General features: G+C 39.7%; 5 protein-coding genes across 5 annotated transcripts; 4 read left to right on the forward strand and 1 right to left on the reverse strand.

Moving 5' to 3' along the window:
• Positions 1-658: 658 nt before the first annotated feature.
• Positions 659-2,940, reverse strand: MELLADRAFT_101238 (uncharacterized protein; the record flags this gene model as incomplete). Its single annotated transcript, XM_007403937.1, has 7 exons — positions 659-882; positions 968-1,058; positions 1,135-1,646; positions 1,731-2,216; positions 2,300-2,535; positions 2,619-2,798; positions 2,870-2,940. The coding sequence occupies 7 exons, from the start codon at positions 2,938-2,940 to the stop codon at positions 659-661; spliced, it is 1,800 nt and encodes a 599-aa protein (XP_007403999.1).
• A 1,052-nt stretch (positions 2,941-3,992) lies between these two features.
• Positions 3,993-5,142, forward strand: MELLADRAFT_101239 (uncharacterized protein; the record flags this gene model as incomplete). Its single annotated transcript, XM_007403607.1, has 2 exons — positions 3,993-4,217; positions 5,059-5,142. 2 exons carry the CDS (start codon positions 3,993-3,995, stop codon positions 5,140-5,142), a joined length of 309 nt encoding a protein of 102 aa, XP_007403669.1.
• Positions 5,143-6,156: 1,014 nt separating this feature from the next.
• Positions 6,157-7,765, forward strand: MELLADRAFT_32660 (uncharacterized protein; the record flags this gene model as incomplete). Its single annotated transcript, XM_007403608.1, has 9 exons — positions 6,157-6,446; positions 6,520-6,566; positions 6,625-6,670; positions 6,747-6,838; positions 6,906-7,007; positions 7,075-7,141; positions 7,210-7,285; positions 7,367-7,469; positions 7,548-7,765. The coding sequence occupies 9 exons, from the start codon at positions 6,157-6,159 to the stop codon at positions 7,763-7,765; spliced, it is 1,041 nt and encodes a 346-aa protein (XP_007403670.1).
• Positions 7,766-8,365: 600 nt separating this feature from the next.
• MELLADRAFT_70466 (uncharacterized protein) lies at positions 8,366-9,566 on the forward strand (the record flags this gene model as incomplete). Its single annotated transcript, XM_007403609.1, has 7 exons — positions 8,366-8,514; positions 8,620-8,687; positions 8,762-8,802; positions 8,866-8,920; positions 8,983-9,059; positions 9,135-9,255; positions 9,323-9,566. The coding sequence occupies 7 exons, from the start codon at positions 8,494-8,496 to the stop codon at positions 9,480-9,482; spliced, it is 543 nt and encodes a 180-aa protein (XP_007403671.1).
• A 714-nt stretch (positions 9,567-10,280) lies between these two features.
• MELLADRAFT_86986 (uncharacterized protein) lies at positions 10,281-11,267 on the forward strand (the record flags this gene model as incomplete). The annotated part of the gene is made up of 6 exons (XM_007403610.1): positions 10,281-10,301; positions 10,376-10,443; positions 10,526-10,621; positions 10,706-10,782; positions 10,880-11,000; positions 11,111-11,267. The coding sequence occupies 6 exons, from the start codon at positions 10,281-10,283 to the stop codon at positions 11,265-11,267; spliced, it is 540 nt and encodes a 179-aa protein (XP_007403672.1).
• Positions 11,268-11,269: the final 2 nt, after the last annotated feature.

Consider the following 11,269-nt stretch of genomic DNA (forward strand, 5'->3'; position numbering starts at 1 on the left):
GTAGGCCCAGTCTTTAACTTGGAGTTTAGCTTTCTTTAACTCCAAGTTAAAGACAACAACTGTGAGATTTTACATTAGGTTCCAGACTCCAGCTAAGGATCTTTAAATTTAGCTCTGTTAACTCCAAATTTAACACAAACAATTGTGGATGCTCAGAAAAAAGAGATTGGAATCCAAGAGGGATGTTGACTTCTCCAGCGCGAAAAAACAAAAATAAATTGAAGGCTGTGGGATTCGAACCCACGCCCGAAGACTGCGGATTCTGTTGTGTGAACAACCTAAACACAGCGCCTTAGACCACTCGGCCAAACCTCCTTGGGGCTGTTCTCCCCAGTCGGATTTCGACCAGCCGGCACCGCGTGATACATGGTCTGTCGTCGAAGATGCATTGAGGAAATTCCTCCATGCCAACTGAAATCAAATTACAACATTCAACTCTTCATTTTGTCTTTAAGCCACAAAGAAAGATAACCAAGTCAGAAAACAATGATAGTATCAAATACTTGAGGAAGCAACAACAGAAGTGATCCGAGGAAAGAAAGAAAGAAGACATGATGAACGTATGAACAGAGATGAAAGGATGATCAACAACATGTTCACAAAAAGTATAACAACGTATAATTCAAGATTCATAAAAGAAACAATCGAAAAAAAAAGATTATCCTGAAGAAGTTTGTTGTCCTTCATTTTCATCATCATCATCGTTATCAGGTTGTTTGGCGATTTTTTTAATTTCATCCTCACCATCTGAACGTTCATCAAGTGGTTGTTCTACTCCATCTGATTCTTCATCTGGATCACTACCGGCTGTAATTCGACGAGATTGTGAAAAAGCGATTTTGGCAATACAATCTCCAACATTTTCAAGTGAATAGAGATTACCTGTTTATCAAAGCGATTGAATCAATCAACCTTTCTTGTCTAGATAAACTTGTACAGACCAAAAAGAACGTATAAGACCACTCACCACGGGGGACGTGTACCATGCCTTCGGGACCAACTACAAAGTTTGTCCGATGGATTTTTACTGACACATTACCACGTAGCACAATAAAATCCTACAAGATTATTTATCACTCAGTCAGTTCAGAATAGGTGACAAGTATAAAGCCTCAATGATCTGTATAGACTTACATAACAGTTGTCTTTTGATGCTTTAGTTGGTTTAGCTTTTCCTATTGGAATGTATAAGATTCCAGATGCAGCAAAATCGGATTCAGAAAACAATCTTTGAAATTGGAATTGATCATTTCCTCCCGCTAATTTTTCACGTCCAGCAGATTGATCTCTTCGTGTAGATACGACCCTTCTCCAACATTCAGATTGTTTGGTTTGACTAAAAACTACACCAGAGGAGGTAGTCTCTGAATCTACTTCGGGACCACCATTCCCGAGCGCTTGGCCTTGACTTCCTGGCGGTACACTTTCAGATTTGATCCTTCTAGAGGCGGCTCGTCGGTTACGTGCCATAGCAAAAGGCTCAACTGGCTCAGTTGGAACGCGGACCACATCTACCATTCCAACAACTGGTAAGTTGCCCACTGGGGTACGAGAGCGACCGTACACCACTCGCTCGCCGCGCCAGTGTGCTAATCGTGGTAATCGTTGCCGGCCACTCTTGCGAACACCGTTCGAAGGAGGCGGCGCTAGATGAGAGAAAGATGCAAACATGATCAGAAGATGATGATCACAAGTGGATATAATTCGATAGAGCCAGAGATACAACACACGTCGTATATTCTGTTTTTTCCGCTTAGGTTGAGCGGCTTCAGCTTCTCGTGTTTCAGCAGTTTCTCCATTTACTAAACCCTCATCTTCTTCGTTTTCTTCAGGGATATCTTCCAATGGCTCCAGTTCTTCATTGTGATCATCGTCTTGAGGTCCTTGGTCATAATCAAATCCATCGCCACCTCCACCATCACTCCCATCGGTATCGTAACCATTTTCAAACGCCTTCTGTTTTCCTTTATCATTTCGGTGATCTTGATCAGGGGATTGACTATTGATTTGTCTCTTATTCTTCCTCTGAACAGGTTCTTCGGGTGCTGGTTCAAAATTAAGAAGCTCAGAGTCGTGTGCGGTTCGGACCGGACTACTTGCTGAGTCTGGACTTTCACCGCGATTTTTTCGAAGTACCGAACCATTTCTGCCATTTGCGCCACGTTGGGCTGACTCGGCGCGGTGATAAGCGTGAGGAGGTCTGGATGACTCTACATCTAATGTTAGAAAAGCAATCAACATTATCTGTCAGCCAATAGAATTGATGTAGGAATATGTTAAGAAACTACAAACTGCATACCTGAATTGATGATACTCATACTTTCTTCTCGATATAGCTCAGAGTCATCTTCTCCATCATCAACAAATGTAGCCACTGACATCTTTCTCGCATTACGTGAGATGATCGCATTCTTTTTTCTTTCACGTTCGATATCCTTGTTTGTTAGTTCCGTAGCTTTAGCAAGATATGCACCAAAATCTTCAAACCCATTTGATCCACGTGGTGCATTTGCTGGTGGACTGACGCCTGTCTTCCTATACAAAAGAATCAAATCAATGACGCGTCAGTCTGGGACTTTTGAATCTGAGAGGCGTGTTTGTTGAACTGAAATACACACCTTCCTCTTTCTCCTATTTCATGAAATTTGTCAGGTCTTTGAGTTCTAATTCGTTTCGCTTGTTTGAGAGGTGATTGCTTAAGTGGTGAGAACTTTTGGGGTGATGGGTCGTAATCTGAAAATCTCTCAAATCCATCTGAACCTCTTCGGACGTCTTTGGGGGGTACAATACCGGTTCGACTTTACAAACGCGTGGTTTCAATAAATAAAGCTGCGTACGGCTATGATACGGTCAATCTTATTCGACTTACCAACCTGTCACGCCTGGATCAAAGTTGGGGTGAAAGACTTCTGTATGAGCAGGTCGAGCGCGAGGAGCCATCGGATTTCAGATTCTTGAGCAAGTGTTCTGGATTGATGAGTTGGTCGAGCTATCAGAATGACTTGTTGAGGTTGAGAATGTAAACTTGAACTTGAATGGGTCGTGTTGTTGTACCTCCTATTGGATGAGTTTGTCAAATCCAAATCAAAGGACCTATCACCTGAGACTTACAGTTAAGTCATATATTAAGATATCCCAGACTTAAACTCGTCAACAACTCATTAAACACAAGGACAAAACCTCTAATTTCTGTCAAGAACCAACCTCAGAGTCCTCAGACTATTCTACTCCAAAAAAGCATTTGAAACATTTGTGACGGTGGCTCGGGAGCTTCCAGGATTGAAGGTGTACTTTATGCACACAACATGGAGATTTACTTAGTCTTGGATGGTATCTAGAGAAACGATATTTCTTTGACTGAAAAACCCAGTTGAATGAACAGCTAGACAGACAGTTTGGTGACCTTTTTTTCAAAAATTATCTCCTCGTGCCCTTTGCATGCTTTACTATCTTCGAACAGACTGAGGAATTTTGCTAAAGGATCATTTTGGAATTGATAGAGTACAGCGAGCTTTCACTGGGTCATCGATTATAAGAGAATGTTGAGATTCAGACTGGTATCACCATTTGATGCAAAAGGTTCGTGGGATCGAGCATCGCATCTAATATAAACGCTCCAGTGGAATTTGCTTGGTTGTTTGAAAGTAAAGAGGACGCTTTGAAGATATCGGGACGCGCTTTGCCGTATTTCTTCATCCGTTTGCCCTGGGAAAGTAAAGAGCCGCTAGATTGTGATTTCAATGGAGGTTTGATCTGATAATCTATGCTCCAACTTGAAGGGACTCCAATGCGCGCCGTTTCCAACATGAACTCAAGGCATCGAACAAAGGCTATATAACGTCGTCGAAGATGGAAGAATGCCTTTCGCTATCATCCTACTTCCATCCTCCTAAAAATTCAATTCCAAAACTTTTCTTTTGAATTCTAAGCTCTACAAACTCGATCAACTTTTTCTCAAAGCTCTAGCTTTCACCGTATAACTTCACCACAAAATGGCTCCCTGTAATCCTTCTGAATCTTTATCTACCGCCACAGGGGCAATAATCCATAGAACAAACGAGGGATTCGCAATACAATTACATTATGTTTTGATTTTGATAGTCTTGGCACGGTATTTCAGTCGCAAACTAGCCTCCCTGAAGAATTACCTCGCTCGTCTTCGAAATCCAACCTGCAAAACAGATAATTCCTCCGTCTCATCAGAAAATGGATCGATTGTAAGTCACTTGCCTTTGTTTCTCGACTTGTCTGTTTCATTTAGAGTGAATGATCTAAGGCCTTGTTTTGCTTTTGATCTAGACACCCTTGCTTGACTCAGAGAGACCGCCCCCTTATGCTCCCACTGAGAGAGATCCCCAATCACACATCAACAAGCACTCTATCTCTGGGCCTTTCGTATATATAAACACCTATAACGCATCGTCAGAAAGAACCCCACTCCTACTACATCAGAATCGCTTTGAATGACTTGGAAACATCATCTTCGTAGAAAACTCTCATCTCACAGCCCTTACTCTGTTACCTAGCTTAATTTCCTCAGTCTTTCATGATTTCTACGGTTCCACTTTAGGCGTATCTGATCCGTTCAGCATATTTTAGGAATGTTTTATATTAGTTTACTGTCTTTTGATTTAGTTTCTTTTTCTCTCGCGCACCTCCTATAATTTCCATCACTCCAGGGCTTTTTATGACTATATGTAGGCAATCTTTTATCATTGTTAATATCTGTTGTCATGTTCTATCCTTTCATTTTTGGAGAATGTTTTCTATGTTTTGATTGCTGTTCATCTTTGGGGGCATGTTTCTCTTGTCCTGAATTCCTTCTTTTTCTCTTTCATTTGGCTCTTTTTCAATTTCATCATTTTGCTCTTTTTTCACTGCTGGTGTTCCTCGAAAAAAAAATTGTGTATTATTTGTAGACTCCGCAATGTTTTGATTTGTTTATTGTTTTGCAAGCAGGGAGATTGTCTTGACTGCTGCCTGACAGTTGATAGTAGAGGTTTTAGAGGCAAGAATACAAGATTGAACGTTGATGTGATATACTAATTTTTGAAACAGAAAAGTTCACACCTTAGAGCCAAAAGTTCTCTACCACGTAAATTACATGCACGCACGAAATGGAAGGGTGTGACTGCGACCTGAGCTCGCAACTCGCGAGTTGCGGGCACCCCGGAATTCCTCTGCCCACATAAGCTGACGAATGATACAACCTTACCTCAACAAAGGAAAGGTTTGGATGTTAAAAACTCAGACTGCAACTCTTCTCAATATTAATCTGATGGATATCGAGTTTTTCACCGCGAATCAAATCACATCAGCAACAAAATCTTCATAACTTCGCACCTAGTTTGGATAAGATACATATATAAACTATAAGCAAAGGACAAATAATTACCGTAGAGTAACCAACTATGGATGGGCTGACTCTCAAAGACTACAGTAGTTTCGAGAAGAAATGCCACCCCCCTTGGATTTTTGCTTTTCTTATCAAGGTTACACGTAGATTCTAAGTAAGAGCTGCAGTCAACTCATTCAGGAGTGCAAAGTTTGTGAAAAATCCAATCACCTCTTTCTTTGTATCCGAAACGCGCAACATTTTGTTTGTATGGTGGCGACCAAAGCTCGGCATGACAATGTGCATCCCTGCACCCAGGCGGGAAGAGCTTCATTCCTTTTTCAAGTCTCTCTCCTACCTTTCCGCTTGTCTTCACCAGCTCTCCGATTATCCATGTAGATGAAACTCATCTGTTGAGCTGGGATGTGAAATCTGACCATAGGGATTGGAAGTTAAGAGCAAGGAATGAAGCTTTTCCTGCCTGTGTGCAGGGATGCGCATTGTCATGCTGAGCTTTGGTCGCCAGCATACAAAAAAAAGATTGTGCGTTTCGGATACACAGAACGCAGTGATTTGATGTTTCACAGAATTTGCACTCCTGAAGAAGTTGGCTCAGCTCTTGCGCGTACTTAGAATCTACGTCAGTAGTGCAACCTTGATAAGAAAAAGGGTCAAAAATCTAAGGAGGGTGTCATTTTTTCTCCAAACTGCTGCACCCCCAGAACCAGCACGCTAGCACTTTAAAACCATCGTATTGTTCTTGCAGAAAATCTCGATCACATCATTATCATCCAACTCTTTCTATCTTACTAACGTTCAGAATGAGTATCTATGATGACATTTACAAACACTTCCCTACTATCAACGAGTGGAGTGAACCTGACGAAAAGGTATACTTGGTCATATCTTTTTTTATCACAGCTTCCAGCTTAAGAATTATCTTTTGTTTCTTTGAGATCATACTTGAACCCTACACGTATCTTGGAATCAACACTGATAAGGAGCTTCCAGCCATGGTCACCAAGGCTTTCAATCATTGGTATCAAGTTCCACGGCCTGCGCTCGATATTATTTTGAAGATCGTCGGACCAACACATGCTGCCAGTCTATTGTTTGTAACTTCTGATTTGTTTACATTTTCATATGAGTGATCTGACACCTTTCATCAAAATCTACCTCTATAGAATCGATGACATCCAAGATGATTCCGATTTGAGAAAAGGGAAACCAGGTATGTTATCAGTCCTAATTCCCGTTGATCTCACTGATATAAAATGTTTCTGCTTCAGTGGCTCATACGGTATACGGTGTGGCGCAGACTATAAACACAGCCACGTATGTGTGACACGCTTCTTCTCTCTCTTGCCCATGAAGCCTTTCTAATACACTTAGTGACCACCCAAATTCTCAGTTATGTGGTCTTTGATGCCTACCGCAACATCTCAAAACTAACACTGTTTTTAAAATCACCTGAGACCACTGATTTGGGGAGCATTATCGATGGTAAACAATCATCTGAGCCTTGTTCAAAGTTAACGATCCCACGCCCTGATATTGGTTCTGGGTTCAGATGAGATTGTGGCACTTCATCGCGGTCAAGGGAAAGATTTGTACTGGAGGGACTCCTTGATATGCCCTACAGAGGAAGAGTATCTCCGAATGATACACAACAGTTCAGTCTATAACTTCTTTCGTTCTCCTTTCCTATCGATGCTGATTCGTGGTCGTCTTCCGCACAGAAACGGGAGCTATGTTTCGATTGCCAATCAAGTTGTTGCAAGCTCTATCTCCAGTGGAATCACTACCGTGAGTTAGGAACTTTTTGAATAATGTTAGTTCTGTAGCCAACTCTGACATATATAATATGGGAACAGTGACTGCTTTTCATTGGTGAATATAATTGGTATCCTCGCTCAAATTCAAAATGATCTCTTGAGCCTATCTCGCGATGTCAGTTTCAACACATGAATTTATTTCATCACTCTTGAGATTGATTATGAACCATACTTTTTCTTGAACATGCTGTGACAGTTTACAGAAGATAAAGGATTTTGCGAGGATTTTTCCGAGGGAAAATTTAGCTTTCCGATCATTCATGCAGTAAAGGCTGATAGCTCAAACAGTCTATTGATGGGTAAGATGCTCTTAACATCATTCAAATTCATTCCTTTTCTCAACTTTATGAAAAGCTAACAATCATTCTCTTCATTAGATACCTTACGGTCACGTCCAAAAGATGAGGCCACGAAGAGAAAGGCATTAAGATATATGAATGATCAAACAAAATCATTAGATCATGCTTTCGATGTTATTTGTAAATTGGAGAAAACCGCAAAGGAAGAATCCGAGAAGTTAGGTGGGAACCCAGAATTGAGCTCTATCCTTGAGCTTATTCATTCTCCTTCAACTCCTGATATTGATGACCAATAGACAGCTACATGGGCCTCTCATATAGAACATGAGTTCATGATTCAAGTCTATCAACACATCAATGTTGTGGATCGTTATAAAGCAGATTTTTTATCCTCGTTCTGACACATCTATATTATACAAAGGCTCTGATCTTATCGTACATGTAGTACTCATATGATGTGTGCCACATTAGAATCACCAAGTGGTATGAAAGACGAAACATTCAATCTTGTATATTCGTATAACCTTGCAAAAAGTAGATTGCAGAAGGAATCAAAAAAGAATAAATTCATACTACATAATAATTAACAATGATGTCATAATAAGATCAGATGAAAATTAAAAAGTATCTTAATAAGTTCCACATCAGTCCAGATCACCACTTTGTAAAGGGAAGCTTTGTTCCTGGATTGATGACCAAGATATTCTCATTACGTTTTGTGAACCTAGCTCCCTCACACCATACACGAGTTTGCTCGGAGCGAGACATGTAAAAGAGCCTTACCCTGCTTATTCGGTCGGAGATATCGAACCTTTGCCCGCGATCTTGCTTATTTATAACAAATTGTGAAATTACAAATTTCATTGATAAATATATAAAGGTTCGAAATGCGACCTGACCAAAAGATCCACACACAGAAAGACTTCAGATCCTTCAGAGTAAGATTCAAATTGACTTACATATATCATCCAACAATCGGGTTTGAGATCCTAAACCGTTCAGTATCCAACTTTTACTATCAAAGATGGAAGATCCAGTGAAAGAGGTGAATTTATATTTCCTGTTGAATTCATCATCGTTATAATCAACTCAAACGCCATATCTCAGATAAATAGTCCACAAACTTGATCTTTTGTTTATGATTTCACAGATTCGAGACGTTGTAAGGGGAGTCACTGAGCCATATGCAGCGTCTGAAATTGCTAAGAATATAGAAAAGTAAGTGACATTATTTTAAGATCAAAGATTCGAAAAGCAAGTTTCACTTACCATTTTTCTTCGCTGCTGCCTAGATATTATACAACAGATGCCATCATACAACATCTAGTTGGCGGTGAGTCTCTACTCACATACCATTGAGAAAACGATTGTTTCTTAAATCAAATTTATCTATTAGAGTTGGCACGTGGACCAAATTCGAGAGATCAATTAGTTGGACTTTATAAAATATTGTGAGTTATGATGACGACTCTAGTTTCGGACAAAGGAAGAAGTGTTAATATCTTTTACTTAGTCGAATGTTTACTATAGATCAAAAGATCTGGTTCCATTCTGTTATGTTCAACGAAGACTTGACCTCATGTGCCATTGGTAATTTCAATTGTTATCTCTTACGACTTTCTCACAAACGGGTCATTAATCAGAATATTTTCTTAACCTCCCCAGATCTTACTGAAGATTTCTATTTTAGAAACATACCAATAATCAGGTCAAGGATCTTTAAAGGTAGGTTACTAGTCATTTTGGATCTGAAGAAATTTGAAGACGGAAAATATCGAATCTCTAGGTAAGAGGTCAATTCCAAAAAAATTGAAAGAGTGTTTATCCAAGCTGATTTCTCTCTGATTCAAAAGACAATTTGATATACCTATCTCAGATGTTACATTGTTTGGATTAGTTTCTCAGATTTTACCAGGAGTAGGTGAAGTTAGTCGACTGGTTAGAGAAACTACTACTGCTTGGGCGGGTAAAATGGGGAATTTGTTTTTATCACTTGGTTGGTTTGGGGATTGAGAAAGAAAATCATCATATATGACATCTGGATATGGGTTATGCATCAAAAAGCGTGCAATGTTATATGTGTCACATTTTTTGAACAAGTGTGATGATACGCCGGTGATTGCGGCGGATGATTGAGAAAGATCATCTCTGCTCACTTGATTTTTTTGCATCAAAGAGTAAGACTTAGCTACGCTGATGGAAAAGTGACAATGTAATAAGAAAGACAGATATATACTTGTTCAACAATCTTGGGGTGACCACGCATGGCCCGCCCCCGAGAACGATGCTCAGATGCATTCAAAGCTCATCATCATAACGTGAGTGAAAGCTTTAAGCCAGGCTGAATGGTTCGGATGACTGCCACACAATCGAATTTCCCGCTGCTCAGTGCTGAGGGTCTTGACTTTTGAATGATGACGTCTTCATGGTGATTACTGAATTTGCGTATTCCACGAAGCATACTGGACATTTTCCGACCGACTGAGTTCTCTCGATGCGTGAAATCAATCTGGACTGACTGTGTCCCATGGGATTGAAGACTTACTTGGCTTCCATGGCGAGCTAACTTGCAATTTGGACCGAAAGCCTAACTCCGAGTGCGACCTGGCATGCAAGCCATCATTTAGTCAGCTTCATGAACCTAGCAAGAATGGTGATCCAAAGGAAGGGGTATAAAACCTTCAAGAAGTCCATCATCAACTTAATTCCACAATCGAAACACTCATCATACTTTTCAACCAACTCATATTTACCAAACCTTCTGACTCTAAACTTTCAAAATCTTCCAATAAACCAATCAACTAATCAAAAATGGATAACCCTGTTGAAGAGGTGAATATACGTTCTAACCTGCTCTAGCATACATTTTATCATTTCTGACGCCTGTTCTCAAATCTATTCTTCAGATCCGAGACGTTGTGCGATCCATCACTGAGCCATATGAAGCCACTGTGCTCGCATCAAACGTTAGGAAGTGGGTGTTTACTTTCCATATCCAATCCACTCAATCTATTTTCAGAGGAAAATTAACTTTCTTCACTTACTTTTTCGCTTAGGTATTTTACTGCTGATGCCACTATTGAACATCCATTTCTCAATCAACCCGCTTCTGTGAATGGTAGAGACGATTTGGAAGGAATTTACAAGATGCTGTTAGTTATAAGTTTAATCATCTATGATTCAGAGTCTATATCAATAATGTTGACTCACATTAACTAATTTAAACTTTTTGATAGACGTGTTATGACTGTGAACAACAAGATTGATTTCCATGCAGTAATGTTCAATGAAGATATGACACAAGGTGCCCTAGGTTAGAGTTTTTTTTCATTCACTTGATCAAAACATCATTTCACTTCGTTACCTTTAAATCAAAATTTCTAACTTTCCCAATGTTTTGTTCTTTGTAGATCTTACGGAATGGGTTAATCTTAGATGGAATCCATTTTTATCATCAAGACAATTACCAGCTAGATTTTTAGTACGTATAGATTTAAAGAAATGTGAAGATGGTAAATATCGAATCTGGAGGTAAGTTTTCTTTAAATCTTTACCTTTACATTTTGTCAATCAATCAACAACAAATTCATTCATCAAAGAAACTCATAATCTTGCTGTTCTTCTTTGAAAATACAAAATAGACAACAAGATAACTTTCCAAGTGATCTAACTCAATCTGGTCAAGCTCGTCTAATCCCTGGTCTTTCTACTTTTAATACCATCTTAAAAGCCACAATAGCTATTATGACTGCCAAGATTGGTAGAGTATTGTTAAGTCGAGGTTGGCTTGGACCTTGATT

Source organism: Melampsora larici-populina (assembly GCF_000204055.1).
Source record: "Melampsora larici-populina 98AG31 unplaced genomic scaffold MELLAscaffold_1, whole genome shotgun sequence".
Taxonomy (NCBI): domain Eukaryota; kingdom Fungi; phylum Basidiomycota; class Pucciniomycetes; order Pucciniales; family Melampsoraceae; genus Melampsora; species Melampsora laricis-populina.